This window comes from Nomascus leucogenys, chromosome 21 (assembly GCF_006542625.1).
Source record: "Nomascus leucogenys isolate Asia chromosome 21, Asia_NLE_v1, whole genome shotgun sequence".
Classification (NCBI taxonomy): Eukaryota; Metazoa; Chordata; class Mammalia; order Primates; family Hylobatidae; genus Nomascus; species Nomascus leucogenys.
Genome location: NC_044401.1, coordinates 40282862 through 40309313, shown reverse-complemented (window position 1 = coordinate 40309313; position 26452 = coordinate 40282862). Strand labels below are relative to the sequence as shown.

Genomic DNA, 26452 nt, shown 5'->3' with positions numbered 1-26452 from the left:
GGGGATGGTGCCTTGGAGCAGTGTGCGAAACTCCTGTCTCTTACGCACTGCCTGTGTTTTCCCCTCTGCGAGGAACACTCTCCCACCCTTCCTTCCTTTCCAACTGAATCTAAAAGGACAAATCAAATTTCTCTCTCTTTCCCCCTCTCTCTTTTATTCTTTTCTCTCTCCTTCTTTTCTTCTCCCTCTCTCCCTCCATCTCTTTCCTCTTTTTCTTCCTCTCTCTCTCTCTCTCTCTCTGGTTTCTCCAGCTGTAGAAGGCCAACTGAGTCAAGTTACTCTTTTGCTTAGTATGTATTGTGTTACAACCTTCATTGTATTGTAACATGTCGCAACACAATTGTAACATGTGTTGTAATATGCTTGAATGTTTCCAGGAATGTCTCTAATGCTAGGAGGTGACTTCCACAGGACAGAGATCTTACTACCCTCTGACAGAAAATAAAACCACTAATGTTGTTTAAAAATAATTGAATAGTAGTATGAATTGAGTTGCCATGCAACATCTGAATTCATTTTTGTAGAAATTTATTACTGTGGTACGTTCCAGTAATATTTCGCCTTCAAAAACAAAAATATAAGTGTTAAGGCACTGGCCCAAGTATAAAATGGCTATATGCTTATAGCTGTTCATTATAACACTGTTTTTATATGCCTGCTTATGAGATCTAAAAATGCAAGACGTTTTGAACTGAGTTAACTCTTTTCAGAAGCATTCTTTCCATTCTAGATTATTGTAGAATTATTTCATTTTGATATTTACATTGTGGCATTTCAGGCAGGAGCACATTATGTGTGACTCTAAATGAAAGCAAATGGTTTGAACCACTTTCACAAAACATATACATATTTTGGGGGGGGGGGTGTGTATTACACTTACCAAAATAAATTCAATGCCTTTGGCCCTCCTTGGAATTGCCTTTACAGTTGCAACACATGGCAATTCAGAAACCACTTCTGTTATTTTGTAGTCATACTATGTAATTATTGGCTGACTTCACTGCCTTTTTAAGTAATCAGGTTTTGAATAATTGAGGGTTTTTTGGGGGGAGGAGGTTCTGATATTATGTGAACCCTCCAAAATTAATCTCACAATCAACAAATTCCAAGATTGTTTCCAAACTGTAGAGTAATAGCTGCATAATAGTAACATGTTTTACTCATATAATGAATGAATGTAATTTGTATGTATATGTGAGTCCTCTCCTGAGTGTAGAGTAGATATGAAGTCTAAATAGATGAAGAATCTAAGGATTATGATTCATGGTAGTCATTCTATTCTCTTTGATTATTTATTTTTTCATATTTGTGAGAGCAGTAAATCATTTAGTGCTTTTCCTTTTCATTTTGACATTGAAGAAGCACATATACATATATATGATTATTGTTGAAAGAAAAGGTATTATTGTATTAGTCTGTTCCCATGATGCTAATAAGGACATACCCAAGACTGGGTAATGTATGAGGAAAAGAGGTTTAATCGACTCATAGCTCCACATGGCTGGGGAGGCCTCACAATCATGGCGGAAGAGCAAGGAGCATCTTAAATGGCGGCGGCAGGAGAGCCCTTTGTGGGGGAGCTCTCCTTTCTAAAACCATCAGATCTTGTGAGACTTCCTCAGTATCACAAGAACAGCAGGGTAAAGACCCTGCCCCATGATTCAGTTACCTCCCACTGGGTCCCTCCCAAGACACGTGGGAATTGTGGGAGGTACAATTCAAGATGAGATTTGGGTGGGGACACAGCCAAGCCATATCAGGTATAGACATTGGTATTTTACTATGGAATAAGGATTTTTATCATTAGCTACAAGTGAGGAGCTGGTGGCAAAGAAAGTGTATCACTCGTCTAAAGGATTTATTGCCATGGACTCAATAAAAAACAAAACAAAATAGTTGATTAGAAAAGTAGGTAATTTAGCAATTTGATCCTTTTTTTTTTTTTTTTTTTTTTTTGGGACGGAGTCTCGCTGTCTCCCAGGCTGGAGTGCAGTGGTGCGATCTCGGCTCACTGCAAGCTCTGCCTCCTGGGTTCACGCCATTCTCCTGCCTCAGCCTCTCCGAGTAGCTGGGACTACAGGTGCCCGCCACCACGCTAATTTTTTGTATTTTTAGTAGAGACGGGGTTTCACTGTGGTCTCGATCTCCTGACCTCGTGGTCCGCCCGCCTCGGCCTCCCAAAGTGCTGGGATTACAGGCGTGAGCCACCGCGCCCGGCCAATCATTTACATTTCTTGGAAACAGTGACAAATGAGTAAAATGTGATTAAGTAGTCTTTATAAAAGTGATGATTTTAAATCCTATATTTCTAATTTATATTTTCTATTATAAATACATTGCTTCCTCTGAGATGAATTATGTGTTAATAAGCTTCAAATCAAACATTTCCATGGCAGTGTGTGTGCATTTCCAATATTATTAACAGAAAATCTTTTGAAATCAAATGAAGTATTACATAGTAAAAATTAAATAAAATTAAATAAGTTGAAGAAACAATCATGTATCAATTAGAACCCAACCTGAGTTGAGTATAAATTGAGTAAACATTTATTTCTTACTACTGGTCTATATTGCATTGCAAAGAAACGATTTCTCACTATCTGTTTCTTGTTGGTGGAGGCAAGCCTATTAACTAATTTTTCCAGAAACTTTTTTATTTTTTTTCTTCTTTTTGGAGACGGAGGCTTGCTCTGTGGCCCAGGCTGGAGTGCAGTGGCATAATCTCGGCTCACTGCAAGCTCCGCCTCCTGGGTTCCCGCCATTCTCCTGCCTCAGCCTCCGGAGTAGCTGGGACTACAGGCGCCGCCACCGCGCCCGGCTAATTTCTTTTGTATTTTAGTGGAGACGAGGTTTCACCACTTTGCCCAGGCTGGTCTCAAACTCCTTAGCTCAGGCAGTCCACCCGCCTCGGCCTCCCAAAGTGCTAGGATTACAGGCGTGAGCCACCGTGCCTGGCCTTTTGCAGGAACTTTTAAAACCCATTGTTACACAATGTCTTTATTTGTCTATAGTGCTTTTGTTACTCTGGAATGTTGGCTACTCATTTATAGTCTTTGGGTCATAAATTTTCAACGTGGTGTAGCAGCATTCTCTACAAGAGGGCCCAGAATCGGTTAGATTTGTATTCAGGTAACATATTTGAAACAACACATATCAGAATCGATTAGTTTTTTTTGAAATCACATATATTTTTTTTTCAAACACCATATTTACTATTACAATAGTAAGTCACTGTCGCTGGTGGGTATGTGTACAGGTATAATGGAATAGGTATAATAATACAGATATATTATTCCTTAGGTATAATGAGGTGGAAAAAATATTGAGTATTTGCTTTAGATCAAGGATTCTATTCTTTTTAAAATGTACTATTCCGAGGCATTCATTTAGTGTTCACTGTTTTGGGCTTTTCTAGGTGAAAAAAATACACCATTTATATGCTAAATAGTAGACAGCACCCCATACCAGTAAAATCTTCAAACTGAACTGAGGAAGTCAGACACACAGGCTGGGGAAAAATAGAGAAGGCAATGCAAGCAAGAGCAAGTACCTTAAATTGGAAAGAACACAAGACAAGCACAAGGTCAGAGATTGTTCAGGTTAATCATTGTTGACAAAGAGGACCAGAGGATAATTGATATCAGGATGGGTTAACCACAAGACCAAGCAAATAAATACCAGTGACTGAAAGTAGACTGCTCTGCTGAAATGCTGGAGCTAGTTTGGGGACAAATGAGTGTCAGGATTGGAAAATCTTAGCTCAGCTGATGGAAGCCAGAATGAATAATTTGCAAGCATTGCTATGGTAAGTATTGTAGGGTTTCACTGTGATGCAATGAAAAGCGCTATAGGTTTATGAATAAAGACTGACTTGAAGAAAGTGTGCTTAAGAAAGGTTATACTTACAGGTAGCATAGAAAGAGAAAGGTAATGGGTTTTATGCTACCATAATAATAAAAACAATTATTCAGGAAAAAACATAATGGTATTATTTTTCAAATCTTTATAGGGTATTGGAAATTATAGTATTAAAGTTCTATCATTCTTCTTCGTATTAGATATGACAAATTTTTAGTTAATCAGATCTTGGTTTGAAGGGAACCAAATTAATCTGGCATCTCAGTGTTTAAGAGTTCCTACTGTGGCATTGGAATAAACCAGAAGTCAAACCTGTCCTGAAATCTAATTTAACTTTAAGAAAGCTGTGTTTCTTGCGTGTTGTCACTTATAAGTGGAAGCTGAACAATGTGAACACATAGGCACAGGGAGGGGCACAATGCACAGTGGGGCCAGTTGGGGGCAGTGGGGGCGCGCAGGGGTGGGAGAGCATCAGGAAAAATAGCTAATGCATGCCGCGGTTAATAACTAGGTGAGGGGTTGGTAGGTGCAGCAGTTCATCATGGCACACATTTACCTATGTAACAAACCTGCACATCCTGCACACGCACAGTGGAACTTAATAAAATAAAATAAATTAATAAAGCTGTGTTACTTATGCCCTGCATAAGATTCAGCTTACTGGTTTTACATCATTATGATAGTAGTTGAAACATAAGGCTTTTCAAATATTAATTGAGGTAATGCCTGTGGAGGGTTTAACACAAACTCTGGCACATAATAAGCACTCAATTAATGCTAATTATTGCCATTCTACTACACAGTTTGTGACTAAGTGAAATTTTAACTCAAGCAAATGACGGAAGAGAATGCTTCTTAAATGTGCTTATAGGATATATTAGTATTTAACAAGCAAATATATGAAATAGCAAAAGAAAATTCTACTTGAGTTTGTCAAAAAATTCGAAATGGCTACTATGGAATTAAAAGTTTATTCATTCAGGCATAAATTATATCCAAAGAAAAAGAGTGGCCGAGCATGCCTGTACTCACCCTGTGCCACATATGAATGTACGTAGCTGTTGCATGACTCTCTCCATGCTAATGCCTGCCATAGGAAGTCATATTGTCCTGTTGAAACAACTGCGAACATGATGTGATTAACCTTTAGGGTCCCCCATCCCCTCATCTCAAAGCCCAACTCATGCACGGCCTGTGCTTCCTACTCACGTTCAGCCATCTGATTTCCGTATCACCCACTCACTCTCACCAGCAGGCATTAGCATAACAGAGCTGTAGCGTGACTTTGATTGAAGCCAGCTTGGGCTGAATGCAGTATCAAAGCATAATTTAGCAGAAATCAAATCTAATTTACTGTGCATTGTATTTAAATTCTCAAAACACTGTTTCAAGTGAACTATCCCAGACCTCTAATCTTAATTGACCTTTTTATATTTGGGTCTACTTCTCCGGAAATCACACGACATATTTTTCTTATAGAGCTATTGTTTTTTAGCTTGTAAGTGTTGATTAAACACTAAATTGTGTCATTGTGTTTGCTTCATCTCATTTCTAGTTATAGCTGAAGTAATAAGGTATAATCACTTGACAGATTAAGCAAGTAGGACATTACATCGTAGTTACAAAAGATTTTTCCATTGCTTTCAGGTTGTAGACAGAATATAAATATATATTTTATAGTCTTCTGTCTCAGAGACATATAGGAGAATTGCCATTTTTATAACAGGCATATTCTTCTGGAGTTTATAACTCAATCTCTTTAATTCACATTGGGTTTAAACGTGTGTTTGGAATTGTCATCTTGAGGACCTAGTAGTTTTTTTTTTTAATACTTAATGGGAGTCATTATAGAAAATCTATTTTATGTATAGCACACTTTGTGATATTGTGCTGTGTTGATAAAATGCCACCTCTGTCTACTCCCTCCCTTTGGTGCCATCAGCCAAATATTGTCTTTTCAGACCATTTCCACTGCCACCTGGCAGAGACACTGAAACGGTGGAGGATTATTAGAAGAATTATTGATGCAGTTTTTCATTTAAAACCTCAAAAATAAATTCCTTCAGCTGATATCCCTTCACAGAAGATTGCAATATAGATCTAGGGCAGACAGAGAGTCTACAAAAGTAAAAGTGATTGATGCAATTTGTTTCTTTGGTCCACCTTTAGGTGGTAATAGGAAAGGATGTATATTTTCACAGACTTGAATACTCTTCAAATTTTTTGCTTTGATAAATGTTTCCATTATTTCATTTTTTTAAATCAAAATATGATTAGATGATTTTAGTTCCAGCAAGATCAATGTGGCATAAGTTCTGATGACAATAGTCTATTGGATGCATTTGAAATACAACACATTCCGATTTGGAGTAAATGTACAATATAAATAAACATCACATGATAATATATTTTATAGGATAAATAACAGATGCTGACAGTTTTTTGTTAGTGTTCTTTAAAATAATCCAGTATTGGGTAAAAGTTCCAGAAATTATGATTTCCTGTCCTTTTTAGATTATACCATCAGTGGTAAATATTATGTTGTGATTTTGCAGAATTTCTTTGTCCTTTAAAAGCCCTGATGAAATGGTATCTTTAGGTTCTACTATAAATAAAAATTCTCAACTGGATTTTCTGCCCCAACTTGTGAAGATTTCCCAGCTTTTAGTCTGTGTTCTTTCTCTAATCCTCATCTACATTGCTTCTAAAGCACCCTTTCCAAAATATAAATCTGATTATATCTTCCTTACAAAAATGTCTTTGAGCAGACCTTTATAGTTTTCAGGACGAAATGTTACACTCGTTTAGTAGAAATCATCTGGCCCCATCTATATGACCACTGTGACCTAGATTTCTTTTATTCTCAGAATCTTTTACACGCCCCTAAAAATCCAGTTCAATGGGTCTCTGCCTTATGTGCTGCTTCTCTTCGTCCCAAGTGACCTCACCGCTCTTCACCTAGTCAACTCTTGTCCTCCAAAGTCCAGCTAAGCCTAATGTAGCCATGCCCTAGCAGCTTTTCTCTTTTTTTTCCCACAATATGGCCTGATTGGTTCTGTTCCACTCTTTCTCCCCCAGTGCCATCTGCATTTTTTCTGTTTTCATTGAAAACAATCACATTTTGCTGTTTTTGTGTATTTATTTATATATTTGCTCGTAAGCCTCTGCCACCGGGCAAGAACAATTTTATTTGACTCCCCATCTCCTGTACCAACCAGAATGTATCATCATTTTTAGGCAATCAATACATTTTGTGTGAATAAATGTACGAATTATATCTTTTCAGAAAAGTGGATGCATAGATGTGGTCATATGCCAGTCCTTGTTTTGAGGACTGTATTTTAGCAGCGGTGTTAAAGTTGTAGTATCTGGATGCCAAAAGCATTTTGCAAAATCACTCATCTACAAAAAGAATTTTTCAAAAGTTTGAAAATTAAGTTCTTGGAAGTCTGTACTTCTAAAGTACACATGATAATTTTAGTGATAGAGATTTGTAATTTTACTGGATAGATGAAGAATAATATGCTTAAAACTATGAAATATATTTTTATATTTCATTGATTTCATTTGATGATTTCAATCATGTTTATTCTCAGTTAATATATTTTAAAAATTTGTAAAGAAAGACTGTATAGAGTATCCAGGACTCTAAGGTTTTACTACCTACTTTTGTGAGGTAATTTAAATTCTTTCTGGCCCAAAGCAGTACAAATTAACTAATAAGCTAAATAGACGATTTTTATTCAAATCTTTTAAATGATTTTGACTGAACTGAGTTTTGAATTTTTAATAATTTTAGATACATGCTAAATTACTCAGTACTCCTCACTTAGCAAGTGTCCATGTTGGCACTATTATTTTTCTTTATCGGATTACAAAGAGATGACTATATACTCATTCTTAACTTTTTCATAAAAATATAATTTTTCTACAATATTGCAGATGACAGAAACAAACCTTACGTGTTTTTTGGTACAAATACCTGGTGGTTTCACATTTCTACTGAAAAAATGGTCACTGCAGTGTTTTAAGAGTTTTCTCTAAAGTAATTTTTTAACATTGATTTACGCTATCATTTCTATTAGAAAACATCAAACAAAAATCAGTGTATCTGCTGATTCAGGAGAATTGTGTAGAAATAACAAGAAGATTGTAATAAGCAACTAATCTCCTGAAAATACAAGGCAACACATACCATGCTCCGTTCAAACAGATTCATAAATCTGGATTTTCCATACTGCTGGAATGAGTCTTCTAGAAGAAAATTTCACTTGGTAGATTGATCCCATCTGTCCCTGGGGTATGTGTTAGATGTGTTGAACTAGGAGGCAGTATAATAGAACACCAAAAAAATAAGTCAATACAAATCCCAGGGAATTGTCTGGAAAAATGCTGCTGCTTTTTCTACGCTGGGATCCTTGTGAGCATGAAGAATTGGTGCATGTTTGGGGCTGCTCTACATTCACCCCATTCTTGGACCTGCACTTCCTTTCTCCTGAAGGACGGAAATGATTTCAAGTGACAGTTTTTACCAGACGTCACTCATGGTTAGAGGGCTTTAAAGTACCAATAGGTTCTAAAAATTAGAGTTGATTTTAAAGTGTTTTCTTGGTCTCAGTTTTCTAGCCCAAGAAGCCAGTTAAAGTGGAAATAGATTATTAGAAAAGTCATGGAATAAACATGGTGTTTTCTGTTCAACAAAAATGGATTTTGGTAGGGAGATGCCCTTGTGAAAACTTCCAGTGATACTGCCCACTGTCTTTCACTTTATTCTCGCTCAAGATCATTAGACCACCATTTAAATCTGAACTTTCTTAGGATTTTTACCCCCATCCCTTTCTTTTATTTTCTTTTTTTTTATTTTGTCAGTCACTTTATTTTATTTTTTATTTTTTTATTTCCTTTCTTTTATTTTCTATCAGAGTTACTTATGTCTTGGTCTCATTAGCTGCACCTGGACTATTTTACTAGCCTCCCAGCCAGACTCCCTGTTTTACAGACTAAGTGCCTTCGTCTCCAATCCATGCTACATTCATTGGAGGGTTAAAGCCGCCGAAAATTATCTTTTGCATCTGTCACTTTTCAGCTTAGAAAAAACCAGAATAAAATCCTTAGTTTGACTTCTTACACCCTCCTTTGTAGCCAAAAGTGTTCACATAACTTGGACCCTCCATCCTGCCAAATTACACACTGTATCCTAAGTTTGTTCTTGCTTCTTATACTTTGCTCCATAATCTCCTTGTTTGGAATGTGCTCATTTTTCCATTTACCTCAAAGCTCCCATAATGCCCATTTTCTACACAGAGCCTTCTGTAGGTTTTACAACACCAAGGGATTTCTTTCTCCTAAGTCTTATATTTATTATATATACAATAACTTAAATTCTCCTCCACTGTGCTCTGAGATTACCTCTACCACTGCACTTTCCACAGTCTTAGATAAGTGTTGATTTAATTTCGTTTTTGTTTTTGTCATTGTCATTGTGTTCTTCATTTCCATTAGACTCTAAGCTCTTTGATGGCTTCGGGATAAAAGCTTCCCATCTCTGTATCTTTAGTGTCCAGTAGGGGAACATAGGAATTACCTGACTAATCTTTATCTAAATGAAATAAATTAGATTGAGTCAACCATTTCAATACATTTACTTATATTGCTTATTACCCTTGTATATAATTCCCATCTCTTCAATTCTTCAATGTCTTTAATCTTTCAACTCTTGAATTCTAGATGTAAGCACTTTTAAGAATAGGGGTCATATTTTATACCCTCTGGTATCCCTGTGCCTTATATAATTCTTGCAGTTACTACAAAAATTGCCAATGCTTGCCAATAAATTGACTTTAGAGGAAGGAGATGGTTGAGTATGAGAGTGATTCTTTTTTTATCTTTATTTATTTAAAAAGCAGAACCAACTTGAGAATCCATGTTTTTCCTTAAAAATGTTAAAATCATTAAAAAAATCTAATTTTCTATGCCAGTATATATAGGCCAAAGGATGACAATGTACAACATTTAAAATATGTCTGCTACAAAGTTTGCTTCTTTCCTCACATTTGATTGAATATAATGTCTTTCTTTTTGTGTTTTGAGAAATGTGTAAAAGTAAATAAAAAACTGTAGTCTCTCTCTGGCACTGAACAATCAGCCTAGTACCATATTTTCTCTTTGATATATTTTTGTCAATGGTTGGTATTTACACGCCTTCTTTTCTTTTAAATTACAGCTCCCCCACAGTTTGTGGTTCGGCCAAGAGATCAGATTGTTGCTCAAGGTCGAACAGTGACATTTCCCTGTGAAACTAAAGGAAACCCACAGCCAGCTGTTTTTTGGCAGAAAGAAGGCAGCCAGGTGAGTGTGAGGCTTCACTGCTTTTCTCAAATCTCTGAGCTTCTACTGTCTCTGCTGCTCCTGAAAGCTTGCCTTGCTTTCTTGTTCTCAATGTTTGAATTTATTTTATTTCTGAAAAAGAGACTGGTGAATGTAAAAATAAGTGGGAGTCAGATGTTCTAATAATAGCATTCTTTATTTACTAGTATTAATCTTTTCAAAATTCTGTCTCTTACATAGAACGGCAATAAAGCAGTGTAACAAAATTATCGTTCAAAGTCCAACCAAAACCTCTGTAGCTATTTAAAATCTGTGAAGATAAAGCTAATTTTGTTTTCCTGTATTGAGTTACGTGGTATGATAGAGTCAGGACATATGCAGTACTTAGAACAGTCTCTGCGACATGGAAAACAGTCAAATATTTTTTTAATTGGCCCAGAATTTAATTTCAGTCCTCTCTCTTATATACACAGCATAAATGACTTTTCTTATCCTTAATTAAAGCGTGCTTCCATTTAAGAGTAGGATAAATCTTTTCCTTCTCTGTTCCTCCTGGATTCATCCATAGTGGGGTTAGACAGGGAATAATACATAGTACACTAGAAGGAACCCGTACCTGTCTTGTCTTTGTTCTGCCCTGGTTTGTCCTCTCCAGGGCCCTCTCTGGGCAACATGGCCTCTCAGAGTCTCTATGAAAAGTCAACTGGATACACTAGTTTTCACATTTAGAACTTGCTCCAAGCTTGGACAACTGCTTAGCCTGTAGGTTCGTAGTCAATGAGTGAAATTTCCAGCTAAAACTAGATAAAAAATTGTGTTGTTTGCAAAATAATTTATCTGTGCATTCCCATGGGAACTGGAGATATTTTTGTTCTAAACTTTCTAGAAACATGCACTACTAGGCATATTCTGAGGAAGGGACCTGCTGGTGGTCTTCCTCATCACATTCTGTTATTACTACACGTTCCAGAAGAATTTCCTTGGGAATAATGGAAATCATTATTAAACATCTCTGGAAATCTAAAAGCTTGTCCAGAGATGGGAAATGTAAGTCGCATTAGAAGACTCTGTTGATTAAAGCTTACATATGTTTGTCTGCAACATACATGTGTGCAAGGAAGCATGTAGAAGTTCTGTTCAGCCGTTATCTCTAATAGTTGTGGGTTTCTATAAATTCCTGTACCAGCTCATAGTGAGCAGTTCTAACAGCTCAGTCTGGATGGACGAATGGCCTTTTATTACTCACTTAACACTCCTTGGTGGAGTCATTCCTCTTGTGATTTGTGGAATGTAAATGTAGTGATGGGAATGTAAGGAAAGGTGGTGGCCCACTGCCTTATCCCACATCAGAACTGTTCCAGGCCTTAACTCGCAAATCTTCTTTATAATTTAGTAATTACAAAACAGGTTTCTACACACAGAGTTCTTTGACTGTTTGCTCTAAAGTTCTTTTCAGATGTTAGCGTCTCAGACTCTAAAGTAAGTGTAAGGCAGCAGGACAATTAAACAGATACACACACACATAGACACACACACACACCACACACATGCAGAGACACACACACACCACACACATACACATACGCCACACACAGACATGCACACACATACACACATATACACACATCACGCACATACACAGACACACATGCACACACATAGACACACATCACACACATACACATACACATACATACACACACATACACATACACACACACACACACACAAAGGAGAGAATTCAAAATCCAGTTTCCTCCTTATAAATTGTACCACTTTTGTAGTGCTATTTAAATGTACTGAAACTCATTTTCTTCATCTAAAATACAGGGCTAATACGTTTTACTTCACACAAACAAAGTTTAAATGAATAAGTTGCTTTACACATTATGAAGGTTAAGCAAAATGTTATGTCATTGATAGTAAATATAATGATGTAAAGCAATTTGGTCATCGCATACTCACACTTTAAATCCATATATTGAGTGAAATCTCATTATAATGTGTCTTGTTATTATATAGCTAAGACCATATCATGTGTAAATCACACTCCGTAAAGTAGCTCCAAGTTGAATTACAAGGTAGTCCATAAAATGTGTATTGGCCTCGTAGCTTAATAAACATAGGGTATTTAAATATGCTACATCTTTGTTAATGGTTTCAACATAAATAACAGTTAGATAGCATTTAAGTATTCCTTTTTCTGTATTTGACGAAGTGGCATATAATTCCAGAGATACTAATGTTAAAGATTACATAAAATCTTATGTCTAGTTTTCTTTTCCTCACCTATCTCTCTCCCATTAGAGAGACAGAGGAAGAGATAGAGAGGGATGTGGTGGGAGAGAAAGAGAGAGAGAGATAAACAGAGAGAGGGAGATACACAGAGAGAGAGATACACAGAGATACACAGAGAGAGAGAGATACACAGAGAGAGAGAGATACACAGAGAGAGGGAGATACACAGAGAGAGAGATACACAGAGAGAGATACACAGAGAGAGAGAGATACACAGAGAGAGAGATACACAGAGAGATACACAGAGAGAGAGATACACAGAGAGAGGGAGATACACAGAGAGAGAGATACACAGAGAGAGAGATACACAGAGAGAGAAAAAAGAGAAGATACACAGAGAGAGAGATACACAGAGAGAGAGATACACAGAGAGAGAGATACACAGAGAAGAGAAAAAGAGAATACACAGAGAGAGAAACAAGAGAGAGATACACAGAGAGAGAGATACACAGAGAGAGAGATAACAGAGAGAGAGATACACAGAGAGAGAGATACACAGAGAGAGAGATACACAGAGAGAGGAGATACACAGAGAGAGAGAGATACACAGAGAGAGAGATACACAGAGAGAGGAGATACACAGAGAGAGATACACAGAGAGAGAGATACACAGAGAGAGAGAGATACACAGAGAGAGAGAGAGATACACAGAGAGAGAGATACACAGAGAGAGAGATACACAGAGAGAGAGATACACAGAGAGAGGGAGATACACAGAGAGAGAGATACACAGAGAGAGGGAGATACACAGAGAGAGATACACAGAGAGAGAGAGATAGAGAGAGAGATACACACAGAGAGAGAGATACACAGAGAGAGAGGGAGATACACAGAGAGAGATACACAGAGAGAGGGAGATACACAGAGATACACAGAGAGATACACACAGAGAGAGAGATACACAGAGAGAGAGAGATACACAGAGAGAGAGGGAGATACACAGAGAGAGATACACAGAGAGAGAGGGAGATACACAGAGAGAGGGACATACACAGAGAGAGAGGGAGATACACAGAGAGAGAGATACACAGAGAGAGAGATACACAGAGAGAGAGGGAGATACACAGAGAGAGAGGGAGATACTCAGAGAGGGAGATACACAGAGAGAGAGGGAGATACACAGAGAGAGAGATACACAGAGAGAGAGGGAGATACACAGAGAGAGGGAGATACACAGAGAGAGAGGGATACACAGAGAGAGAGGGATACACAGAGAGAGAGATACACAGAGAGAGAGAGATACACAGAGAGAGAGGGAGATACACAGAGAGAGGGAGATACACAGAGAGAGAGGGAGATACACAGAGAGAGATACACAGAGAGAGAGGAGATACACAGAGAGAGGGAGATACACAGAGAGAGGGAGATACAGAGAGAGAGGGAGATACAGAGAGAGACAGGGATACACAGAGAGAGGAAATACTGTGAATGAGAACCACAGAGAAGCACTTCAGCAAATCATAAATTCTCAAATCATGAATTGGGATATTGGGAAAAAAGAAATCGGTCTTAGTTTCCAGTATCCAGTTTTTACAGTGATCTATGACCATCCATCAGTAGAAACAGTTAAAAGCCTGAACTTAATGGTCCATATTTCTGAATATATGCTGATAATGCCAATTAGCTCTGATAGGATACCCAGGCACTGTCCAAGGCGGGAAGAGCCGTGAAGTTCCCGGTTTTTGCTTGTAATCCATTTTCTTTTGCCTATGTCATGCAAGCAGAGAATAAAACTGATGGGTTAACCTTCATATAATGCCATTTTCCATGTCAACGAATCATTTAGAAGGTGGACTGATGGTACATTATGGAGGAAGAGATCCCGTAGAGAATAAAGCCCATCTGATGTATTAGTGCTATGTAAATTAGTATTCTAATGGCTAATTGTGGGAATGTGTGCACTTTGAGTTATTGTATCATTTTCAAGTGACTTCAAAATTTAGACTCTCTCTTTTAGCTCATTTATTTTGATAATACATTTGGAATCTACAGTAGAATCAGCTGATTCTCAAATTCCATTTCTATGCATGACAATGTCTAGCCTTATATAGTAGTACACATTTTATAAGAGGTCAATAGCATATTGAAACTACATTCCTGACATGGTAGCAAACATCACTCCTTTTAGAAGGAGTTTAATAACATGGTAATGTTTATGTAAAGTGGGCTTATAGTGTCACACTTGAATCTAATAAAGTGGACATCCATCATGTTGCAATAAAGAGAAGAGCTTCTAATTAAAATAGGACATCATTTGCAGGATTAAAGCCATTTAGCATAATTGAAAAGTGTTAATACCCTATTTCATCCTCTTCCATTGGTATTACTTCAAGGGTAAAAACATTTTAAGGTGAAAATGTGTCCTGTGTCTTTAATTGAATGTTATTACCTCCTGATTGCAACGTATTGAAACTGTTTAATTACAAACCTGGAAAATTAATTACTATATGGAGAAACAGATCTCAGAGGGTTATAATGTCCTTTTTTGTAAGTAAATACAACATAAAAATTGATATCTTCTTATTTATAATCCAACTTGGAAACATGCCCCAATATAATTTATTATACTCAAATGTTTTTCTTAATTGAACAACAGTAAAGCAACATAGTTCATCCAAATTAATGTTACTCTTCTCATAGATGAACTTTTACAATTTGTAATTAGGCTATATGTATATATGAGATATAGAGTAAACCAAAGTAATTTTCTTTTAAAAAGAAAGTAATATTATGAAATTGTTTAAGGTAACACACTTTTAGAAACATTCTACGTTTTCTTTTTATCTTCAGTAATTTGCTTAATCTTGCTTAAATTGTAGCATTTGTTTATAGCCCCATTCAAAACTGCAAAAACTTTACAGCAGAAGTACAGTCTGCTGTCTGTCACACACTTTTGAACAACTTTGGGAGAAATTAAACTGAGTCCATCAAGTATTCAAAATGATCAACAGCAATCATATCTTGCATTCTTCAGAGAGGTGCAGTTTATGCAACCCATACACAGTCAATGTTATGGCCAGATCTTCATCAGGCCTTAGTAGTTGAGTCAGATAAGAAGTGTTTTGCCCGTTTTCCAGATGAAGAAACAAGCTTCAAAGATATTAAGTAACTAGCAGAAAATCAGGATGTGATAAAGATCCTCATTCTTTAAAAACACAGATGATTATTCTTTCAACTAGAAAATATTGACTTCTTAGAGGATATTATTTTACCATGATTTGGAAAACCTTTATCAGTGAAACCCACTGTGTGGCATGTAAACATTTCTGAACCATATATATTTTAATCTATGTATTTTCTTTTTCTCACTATATTCCTTAATTGTAGTAGCTTTTATTCACATAAGTTTTTAAGTGGAAAATGAATATTGACGAGATTGTGCTTGCTTCCACAGAACCTGCTTTTCCCAAACCAACCCCAGCAGCCCAACAGTAGATGCTCAGTGTCACCAACTGGAGACCTCACAATCACCAACATTCAACGTTCCGATGCGGGTTACTACATCTGCCAGGCTTTAACTGTGGCAGGAAGCATTTTAGCAAAAGCTCAGCTGGAGGTTACTGATGGTGCGATATCTTTACTAGATTTGTCTTATGAAAACATTGATTTTTATTTCTAGATACACGTTAACCATGTGGAGTTTGCCGATCTGTTAAATCATTTCTATGTATGCTTATCTTTTTTTTTTTTTTGAGACGGAGTCTCGCTCTGTCACCCAGGCTGGAGTGCAGTGGCACGATCTCGGCTCACTGCAAGCTCCACCTCCCGGGTTCACGCCATTCTCCTGCCTCAGCCTCTCCGAGTAGCTGGGACTACAGGCGCCGCCACCACGCCCGGCTAATTTTTTTGTATTTTTAGTAGAGACGGGGTTTCACTGTGGTCTCGATCTCCTGACCTCATGATCCGCTCGCCTCGGCCTCCTAAAGTGCTGGGATTACAAGTGTGAGCCACCGCGCCTGGCTGTATGCTTATCTTTTAAGTTTGAATCGAGGTCACATTCTTTTGGTAGTTTCTAATTCTCCCTGATTGAATACCACGTATTTTCCCCAAAGAAGAACTTCAGAGATAATTTACTTAATTCTTTTTTTTTGTTTTATTTATTTATTATTATTATACTTTAAGTTTTAGGGTACATGTGCACAATGTGCAGGTTTGTTACATATGTATCCATGTGCCATGTTGGTGTGCTGCACCCATTAACTCGTCATTTAGCATTAGGTGTATCTCCTAATGCTGTCCCTCCCCCCTCCCTCCACCCCACAACAGTCCCCAGAGTGTGATGTTCCCCTTCCTGTGTCCATGTGTTCTCATTGTTCAATTCCCACCTATGAGTGAGAAGATGCAGTGTTTGGTTTGTCCTTGTGATAGTTTACTGAGAATGATGGTTTCCAGTTTCATCCATGTCCCTACAAAGGACATGAACTCATCATTTTTTATGGCTGCATAGTATTCCATGGTGTATATGTGCCACATTTTCTTAATCCAGTCTATCGTTGTTGGACATTTGGGTTGGTTCCAAGTCTTTGCTATTGTGAATAGTGCTGCAATAAACATACGTGTGCATGTGTCTTTATAGCAGCATGATTTATAGTCCTTTGGATATATACCCAGTAATGGGATGGCTGGGTCAAATGGTATTTCTAGTTCTAGATCCCTGAGGAATCGCCACACTGACTTCCACAATGGTGGAACTAGTTTACAGTCCCACCAACAGTATAAAAGTGTTCCTGTTTCTCCACATCCTCTCCAGCACCAGTTGTTTCCTGACTTTTTAATGATGGCCATTCTAACTGGTGTGAGATGGTATCTCACTGTGGTTTTGATTTGCATTTCTCTGATGGCCAGTGATGATGAGCATTTCTTCATGTGTTTTTTGGCTGCATAAATGTCTTCTTTTGAGAAGTGTCTGTTCATGTCCTTTGCCCACTTTTTGATGGGGTTGTTTGTTTTTTTCTTGTAAATTTGTTTGAGTTCATTGTAGATTCTGGATATTAGCCCTTCGTCAGATGAGTAGGTTGCAAAAATTTTCTCCCATTCTGTAGGTTGCCTGTTCACTCTGATGGTAGTTTCTTTTGCTGTGCAGAAGCTCTTTAGTTTAATGAGATCCCATTTGTCAATTATGGCTTTTGTTGCCATTGCTTTTGGTGTTTTAGACATGAAGTTCTTGCCCATGCCTATGTCCTGAATGGTATTGCCTAGGTTTTCTTCTAGGGTTTTTATGGTTTTAGGTCTAACATGTAAGTCTTTAATCCATCTTGAATTAATTTTTGTATAAGGTGTAAGGAAAGGATCCAGTTTCAGCTTTCTACATATGGCTAGCCAGTTTTCCCAGCACCATTTATTAAATAGGGAATCCTTTTCCCATTGCTTATTTTTGTCAGGTTTGTCAAAGATCAGATAGTTGTAGATATGTGGCATTATTTCTGAGGGCTCTGTTCTGTTCCATTGATCTATGTCTCTGTTGTGGTACCAGTACCATACTTAATTCTTAAAAATAGAATAGTGCATTATTTTAAATAAATGTTATCACACTCACTGCATACTGAAATGTAATCTGTAGATTTTTACTTAGTCTTAGGCTGACATGATTGGTTCTACTAGACATTAATAATTTTATTTCACTCTAGGAGGAGGTGATGCCACCTTTAATATTATGGAAGATGAGATTTCAGTTAGCTAATCACATTAGGACATTCCTATGATTTTAATTATGCGTTCACTAAGTTAAATTAACTACCTTTCAAAGTGCTGAAGAATGCTAAAATTATTATTTTTATTTGCACATATGCACTTTGAATCTTAACTGAGGCACCTACATTCATAGTGAACGTTGAAAAGGATGAAGGACTCTGCGTAATCTGATTTTTTCCCAGCAGCATATTTGTCACAATTGACAGCTAGCAAATTTGAGATATTTCATGAACCTCTGAGCGTGAATTTAATCCCTATTCTTTGATGTCTTAAACTGAAAATTCTTTGTTACTCTCCTTTATTTGTGAGGATTTTTATTTTTGTTTTCTCCCCGAATGCTGGCTTCTGAGATACAAGTGCTTTGGTCTGTGGCCTCTCTTGATCCCTTTCTTTCTCTGCTGGTGAAATTTGATGTGCCGTTATACAATTTAAATTTACATGTAGATTAAAAGGTCATTTAAAATTAATAGAAAGGCAGTATTTTTTAATATCTGTTCATGATATGGCCTGATTCAGTGACATGTCAGGAATGGGAATAAATAGAACAGACAAACATTGGCTGCAGGGACACTGAGTCGTTAATGGCTGCACCTGCTGATGCTGCAGAGATTTACTGCTATGGAACTGAAAGGAGAAGTCAGGTTCAAGGATAGCAGTGATGAGAAATTCTTCCTTAGATGGGCAAGGTCTTTGATTCTTTGTACTTCCATATTTCTTTAAAAGAATAAAAGATAATTATTAATCATTTAAAAGATCTTATGTTTTCACCTGTCAGCAAAAATGTCCAGGATACATACACTTGAAAAATAAGATATTCTGGCCAAAGCCTACGTTTTATTCTATATTCCTAAGAACACTCCAAATGTAATGCTTAAGATACCAGCTATCATTTAGCTACTTATAATATTTTATAGAAGATTGACTCTCAAATGTTTCTAAATGAAGAAATTGTTATGGAAAAGGCAAACCATATTTGTAGGAAGCAAAGTTGATGAACTAGAAGAGCCAGTTGATGTGACTGTTATTGTTCATAAAACAGGTGGATATTCAGAATTATGTCTGATACAATAAATGGAAAACCTTTGAGATCTTACACTAGCTCATGCTATCTTACAAAACAGTAGTTATTCTAGCTTTCTTTCTGTGGTCAAAAATAAGTGATGACCAATTTTAAATCTTCTGCCAACTGAGATTGCTCTAAACATTTTGTTACAACTGGCTTGAATATTTATTCCTATATTGATTTTTACTTGAGTAAGCAATTACAAAGTCAAGATCCTTTTGCAGAGACATTGATTGGAAGTTACAGTGTTGTTGATTTTGACAGTAAAGAAATGAAACTATAAGAACTAAATATGTACACACATATTATCAATGAATCTTTCTCTAAATATGAAGTTGCCACATTGGCTGATGCCTTAAGCTTCTACTCATAGTTTTGATTTTTCATACAGGTTAATGATTTAATACTATCTGAGCCATTATTTTCATTTTGAACACATTTATTTTGATATAATTCATGGAATTGTAGAGCCATTTGAAATTCCATGGTAGAATGAAAACGTACATCATGTTCAGGGAAAGAAGTGACTACAGGCATACCTTCCTTTATTGTGCTTTGCAGATACCATGGTTTTTACAAATTGAAGGTTTATGGCAACCCTGGGTCAAGCAAGTCTGTTGGTGCCATTTTACTAACATCATGTGCTCACATTGTGCCTCTGTGTCACATTTTGGTAATTCTCACAATATTTCAAACAATGCCATTATTATTACATCTGTTATGGTGGTCTGTGATCAGTGATCTTTGATATTACTATAATTTTGGGGGGTATCACAAACTGCACCCATATAAGATGGTAAACTTAATTGATAAATGTGTGTGCTCTGGTTTCTTTACCCACTGCACTTTCCCCTGTTGTTCTCTTTTTCCCTGAGCCTCCCTATTCCTCGAGACACAACAGTATTGGAATTAGGCCAGTCAGTATCTCTACAGTGGCCTGCATGTGTTCAAGTGAAAAGTCACATGTCTCTGACTTTAAATTAAAAGCCACAAAGGCTTAAGTTTAGTGAGGAAGGCATGTCAAAAACTGAGACAGGCCAAAAGCTGGGCCTCTTGTTCTAAACAGTTAGCAAAGTTATGCATGCAAAGGAAAAGTTTTTGAAGGAAAGTAAAAGTGCTACTCCAGTGAACACAAAAAATGATAAGAAAGTCAAACAGCCTGTTGCTGATACGAAGAAAGTTTTAGAGTCTGGATAGATCAGTGAGTCACAACATTCCCTTAAGCCAAAGCCTAATCCAGAGCAAGGCCCTAACTTTTTTCAATTCCTTGAGGGCTGAGAGAGGTAAGGAAGCTGTAGAAGAAAAATTTGAAGCTACCAGGGGTTGGTTGATGAGATTTGAGGAAAAAAGCCATCTTCGTAACGACAAGTGCAAGGTAAAGCATCAAGGGCTAATATAGAAGCTTTATCAAGTTATCCAGAAGTTCATTCATGAAAGTGGCTATACTAAACAGATTTTCAATGTAGGAAAAGCATCCATATACTGAAAGAAGATGTTACCTAGGACTTTCATAGCTGAAGAAAAGAAGTCAGTGCCTGGCTTTAAATGACAGGCTAACTCTCTTGTAAGTAACTAATGCAGCTGGTGACTTTAGGTTGAAACTGATGCTCATTTACTATTTCAAAAATTCTATGACCCTTAGAATTATTCCAAATCTACTCTGCCTGTGCTCTATAAATGGAAAAACAAAGCCTGAATGACAGCACATCTCTTTACAGCATGGTTTACTGAAATATTTTAAGTACAGTGTTGAGATCTACTCTTCAGAAAAAAAAAAATATTCTATTCCTTTCAAAATATTACTTCTCATCTACGATGTACCTTGTCACCCAAGCTCTGATAGAGATGTACAAAGAGATTAATGTTTTTATACCTGTTAACACAACATCTGTTCAGCAGCCCATGGATCGAGGAATAATTTCAACTTTCAAGTCTTATTTAAGAAATATATTTTCTAAGGCTATAGCTGCCATAGGCAGTAATTCAACTGAAGGATCTGGGCAGGGTTAATTAAAAACCTTCTAGAAAGGATATACCATTATAGATGCCATTAAAAACATTTATGATTTATGGGAGGAGGGCAAAACATCAACATTACCAGGAGTTTGGAAAGTCGGATGACTTTGAGGGAGTTCAAGACTTCAGTAGAGGAAGTAACTGCACATGTGGTACAAATAGCAAAAGAACTAGAATTAGAAGTGCAGCCCAAAGATGTGACTACATTGCTATAGTCACATGATACAAATTGAACAAATGAAGAATTGCTTCTTATGGATGACCAAAGAAAGTGATGACTTGAGATGGAATCTACTTCTGTTCGAGATTGTTGAAGTGATAACAAAGGCTTCAAAGTATCACATAAACTTAATTGATAAGGCAACATCAGAGTTTGAGAGTATTGTCTCCAATTTTGAAAGACATTTTACTGTGGATAAAATGCTATAACCCAGCATTGCATGCTACTGAAAAATCTTCCCTGAACGGAATAGTGAATCAATATGGTAAGATTTATTGTCTTATTTTAAGAAATTGGCACAGCTACCCCAATCTTCAGCAACCACCACCCTGGTCAGTTAGCAACCGTCAACACGGAGGAAAGATCCTCCGTCACCAAAAAGATACCACTCTAGGCTCGAATGATCACTAGCACTTTTTAGCAATAAAGTATTTTTAAGGTATGAACATTGCTTTTTTAGACACAGTATTATTCTACACTTAATAGACTCCAGAATAGTGTAAACATAACTTTTATATGCATTGGGAAACAAAATTTGTGTGGCCTTCCTTATTGCAGTATTTGCTTTATTATTGTGGTCTAGAACCAAACCTGCAATACCCCTGAGATAGGCCTGTATTCCATTTAGAGCAGTGTATCTGTTGTCACATTTTTGCACTTAGACTCATTTTCTAGAAATATTTATAATTCAAGCATTCATAAAAGACGAAATTGCTAATGATGCTGAATAGTGCTATGTTGAGCAACAATTTTACTGATCATAGATTAAGCTAATATGTTTCAATATACTTGATTTTCAATATATTTCTCTAAAAGACTTCCGCATTAGTTCACTGGCATTGTTCTTTATTTCTTCTTTTCTTTTGCTCTGTCTTTTTCTCTCAGAGAATTAGGAAATTGTAATCAGCATTCTGTGAATAGAGCCAATAGAAACTAAAAAGACTGGGGAGATAAGATGTATTTATATCTTGTACTGATAATAAATGTCACATCATGATCTTATATAAATGGTTTATTGGGTATTTATAATGCATAGTGAGAGAGAACCGTGGAGCTGTTCACAGATCACTGGAATCCCTAAATGTTCATTTAACCTTTGACTTTAGTGTCATGGAAAACTGTGCTCATCTTTCACCCATAACATCCTTGAAACTGAAAATTACGCCTGGCCAGGAGATTTTCAATTACTTTATTGATCAAATTCATTCAAAAGGTGATGAGCTACTCATTTGGGCAGCAAAAAAAAAAAGAAAAAAAAACTAATTAGATGACCTTTGGCTGCATCTAATGATTTCAGGGATATGACAATAAAAGCAGGTTATAAGAAGTTACCTGAATTCTGCATAGGTATTTAATTTGAAAAAACATTTAAAATTTAATTAGTATCCTTTACTCTGGTAATACAGACTCACTTTCTCACTGCATTAAAAAATTACTCATAATGTTTTGTTCATTGGCCTTTTCTTTGTGACCCATAAAAATAAGTCCTATGAAACTTTTAGTTTGAATTTCCATTTGCCTAATTACTGACAGATGTGCCAGAATTATTATAATACTCTACTTCAATATTTTCTTAAAATGTTTTATTTAGTATTAAAAGTAAGAATTTGATGAAAAAAGCAGTGAAATAAATGATTCTAATTTTTGTTTGTGAGCGATAAACAGTTTTTATTGTTTTTCTTAGGTTTTATCAATGATAAAGTAGGTTCAGGTTGACTAGAATCTGCAATGTCTTGATATGAAGGAAACCTGTATCATAAATTCTAGCTTCAATTAAATTTGGTTGGCTTTCTCATGATAGGTTCTGAAAAGGCTGCTTAACTTCAATGTTTTGTTCCCCAAAACTATGAACTCTAGTAAATATGATGCAAGTAAATTGGAAAGACATAATTTTAAGCTGCCATTTATAAAAGCTGGTGGGCAAAGGAAATTTGAACGTTAAGCAAAGTGTTTTCAATTATATACATTGTAATACAAGTTGAGTTTTTTGAGAAAAAACACTGTCTTCACAGTTGCTTAGAAATTATTAGAATCCATCATTCATTTTTTCTTTTTTGTGGAAGCCTTTTTCATATATATTCTTTTATATGCTACATATATTTTATATGTTACATATAACCTTATACAATAAAAAGCATATTTTGGTAATTAACCAAAGCCTATGCTGTCTATGCTGAAGTTTATAGAACTTTCTCTTTAGAAAGACTTCCTTGGACCTGGACATATCCCTTTGATTATATGGTGATCTTCTAATGAATTCTAAATGAAATCTTACCTCTTGTCAACTCTATATTTTTCTTAACCATGTAAATAATACTGTACATTTTGATGTCCTTTTTAAATAATCATTGAATACTTCTAAAAGCACTGAAATGCTACTACAATACAGTAGTATTGTACTACTGAAATGCTACTACAAATACAGTATTTCATAAATAAAAAGCAATACTAAGCTAAACATTTAGAAATTATGGAAAATTTATCCAAGTGAACATAACAGTTGATATACATGTAAACACTGATTTTGCACAAGCACTGTTTTTGTCACATGATAAATATAATCTAGACTACTTTTCTTTGATCAATTATAAGCACTAATTAAATCAAATCATCCAAATGATATGACCATAATTTGATGCGCTAATGTCACAATTTTGGAAGCAAATTATTTATAATCTAATATTTTAACATCAACAGAAATATTTTAGCCTATATAAATACAGCACATAACTGGTGCTATAAGGGGGAAATTATGTACTATATTGATGATAAATGCAAAAGTGAAAATTGGCTGTACTCATGATACTTCACACACTTTCTTAAATATGCATATGAGAGAAAATGAACATTTCACAGGTGACTGACTGCCATAAACTATTCATATTTTAATTTTAATATGACTAAGCCTTTTTATACAATTACGTCTTTATAAAATGTCAGAATTTATCTCAATGCCATTTTAATTATAGGTAATACAGAGGAAGTTATTGACAATAAATAGTATGGCCTTAGTATAGTATATATGTATGTACATATAGATGATATATGGTAGATTTAGAATACACATTACTAAGAATATACATATTACTTAGAATAAGTTATAAGTAATATATATTGTGTTGAGCCTTTAACCTTACTTTCAGTGTCAATATGTCAAGCCTACTGGACTACATTGATGTTAAAATACCCTGAAAAGAGCTTTATTCTTCAGTTTTGACAGATAGACCTCCACCTATAATTCTACAAGGCCCAGCCAACCAAACGCTGGCAGTGGATGGTACAGCGTTACTGAAATGTAAAGCCACTGGTGATCCTCTTCCTGTAATTAGCTGGTTAAAGGAGGGATTTACTTTTCCGGGTAGAGATCCAAGAGCAACAATTCAAGAGCAAGGCACACTGCAGATTAAGAATTTACGGGTAAGTAATATTGGACTTGTACTTGCATTATCATCTACACATAAGTACTGCTCTATGGAAAAACTGTGTAGTGAACTTAAAATCTTACATCGCGGTATAATTGCTGTACGTTTAAAAACAGTTAATGTTATTACTCATTTTAAAAACGATGATTTGAAATTAGAGGAAAGGTCACAGTTTTTCCGTTACTCACACATTCATAACAGAATCTCGAAACTTTTATTCCTGCATCCCATTCCATATGTATACAGCCAATAAATCTAGAAATCTTAAACACATCACATTAATACGAGTAGTAGGGTATCGGAAATGACAAAAACAACAAACGCTTCTGATTTACTTTCATTAGCAAAAGAAATTGCAAGGAAATGTAGATAAAGTGGCTTGGCCAAAGAGTTGAGTAGAAGAAAAATACAGAGATGACACTGAGTACATAAAAGGCGAGTTTGCCTGGTTAGTGGAAAACCTTAGATTGTAGGTTAAGTTATGTAGTTTAGATTTAAACCCATGGAAAGAACAAGGCATTGGTGGTTTTTTACTGACGTGTACATGATAAAAAATGAGCATTCCTGGCAACTTAACAAGTCAGTCCTGCTTCAGGAGCAACTCAAAATAAAATGTCTACTTCTGAATATTGTATCAGTTATCTATTATTATGGAACAATATGAACAAAAATATAGTGGCTAAAAGCAACACACATTTATTACATCACAGTTCCTGTGAGTTAGGGGCCTAGGCATGCCTTAGCTGCGTCTTTTGCTTCTAGGTCTTACAAGGCTCCAGTTAGGTGTCATTTAGAGTTGCCGTCTCATCTGAAGATTGACACAGGATGGATTTGCTTCCAATGAACATTATTCTTGGTAGCATTCAGTTCCTTGGGGCTACTGGACTAACAACCTCACCTTCTCAATGGCTGTTGGCAGGAGGTTGCCTTTAGTCCCTTGCCATCTGGATCTTGCCCATATGACTACTTGCTTCCTCCAAGTCAGCAAGGAAGAGAGTCTCCTAGTAAGATGAGCACTACAGTCCTGTGTAACAAATCACAAACATGACATACTGACACTTTTGCAATATTATATTGGCCAGAAGGGAGCCAGCAGGTCCCACCTACACTCCAGGTGAGGGATTTCACAAGATACAAATACCAGAAGGATGTTATCATGGAGGGCACCTGTCCTCTATCAGTACATTCAACTCATTCAAGTAGGTATTGTAAGTCCCTTCCTCCTACCTGCCATGTAGCAAGTGCTATGCGAAAGCTGTTGAGTGTATTTTATTAATTGCAAGACTGGGGATGAGACCCAGAACTAAGGTAGATGATGTAATAGTGCATGAAGAAAACTTCAGTGGAGAAGCAATCTGTAGAATCTTGTGTCCAGGTAGAAATTCAGAGCCAAGATGAAGAAAAACAAAATAAAACAGCATTTTAGAATTTTCCCATTCTGCAGCTAAAAAGAAAGGCAAACATTTTTAACTACGCATATTTCCAAATGATCACAATTTGGCATATTGTTCTTTTATGATGGGAATATATTTACAATTATATGTTTACCTGATTATC

At 36.3% G+C, this 26452-nt stretch overlaps 1 protein-coding gene across 7 annotated transcripts in view; it reads left to right on the top strand.

Moving 5' to 3' along the window:
• The window catches only part of ROBO2 (roundabout guidance receptor 2), a 1388177-nt gene that overhangs the window by 1270053 nt on the left and 91672 nt on the right, over window positions 1-26452 (top strand). For all 7 annotated transcript variants that reach the window (XM_030802115.1, XM_030802114.1, XM_030802113.1 and 4 more), the window contains 3 exons: window positions 10082-10206; window positions 15878-16049; window positions 24685-24890. In XM_030802115.1, coding sequence (XP_030657975.1) covers window positions 10082-10206; window positions 15878-16049; window positions 24685-24890 — 503 coding nt within the window. The remainder of the gene's footprint in view (window positions 1-10081; window positions 10207-15877; window positions 16050-24684; window positions 24891-26452) is intronic.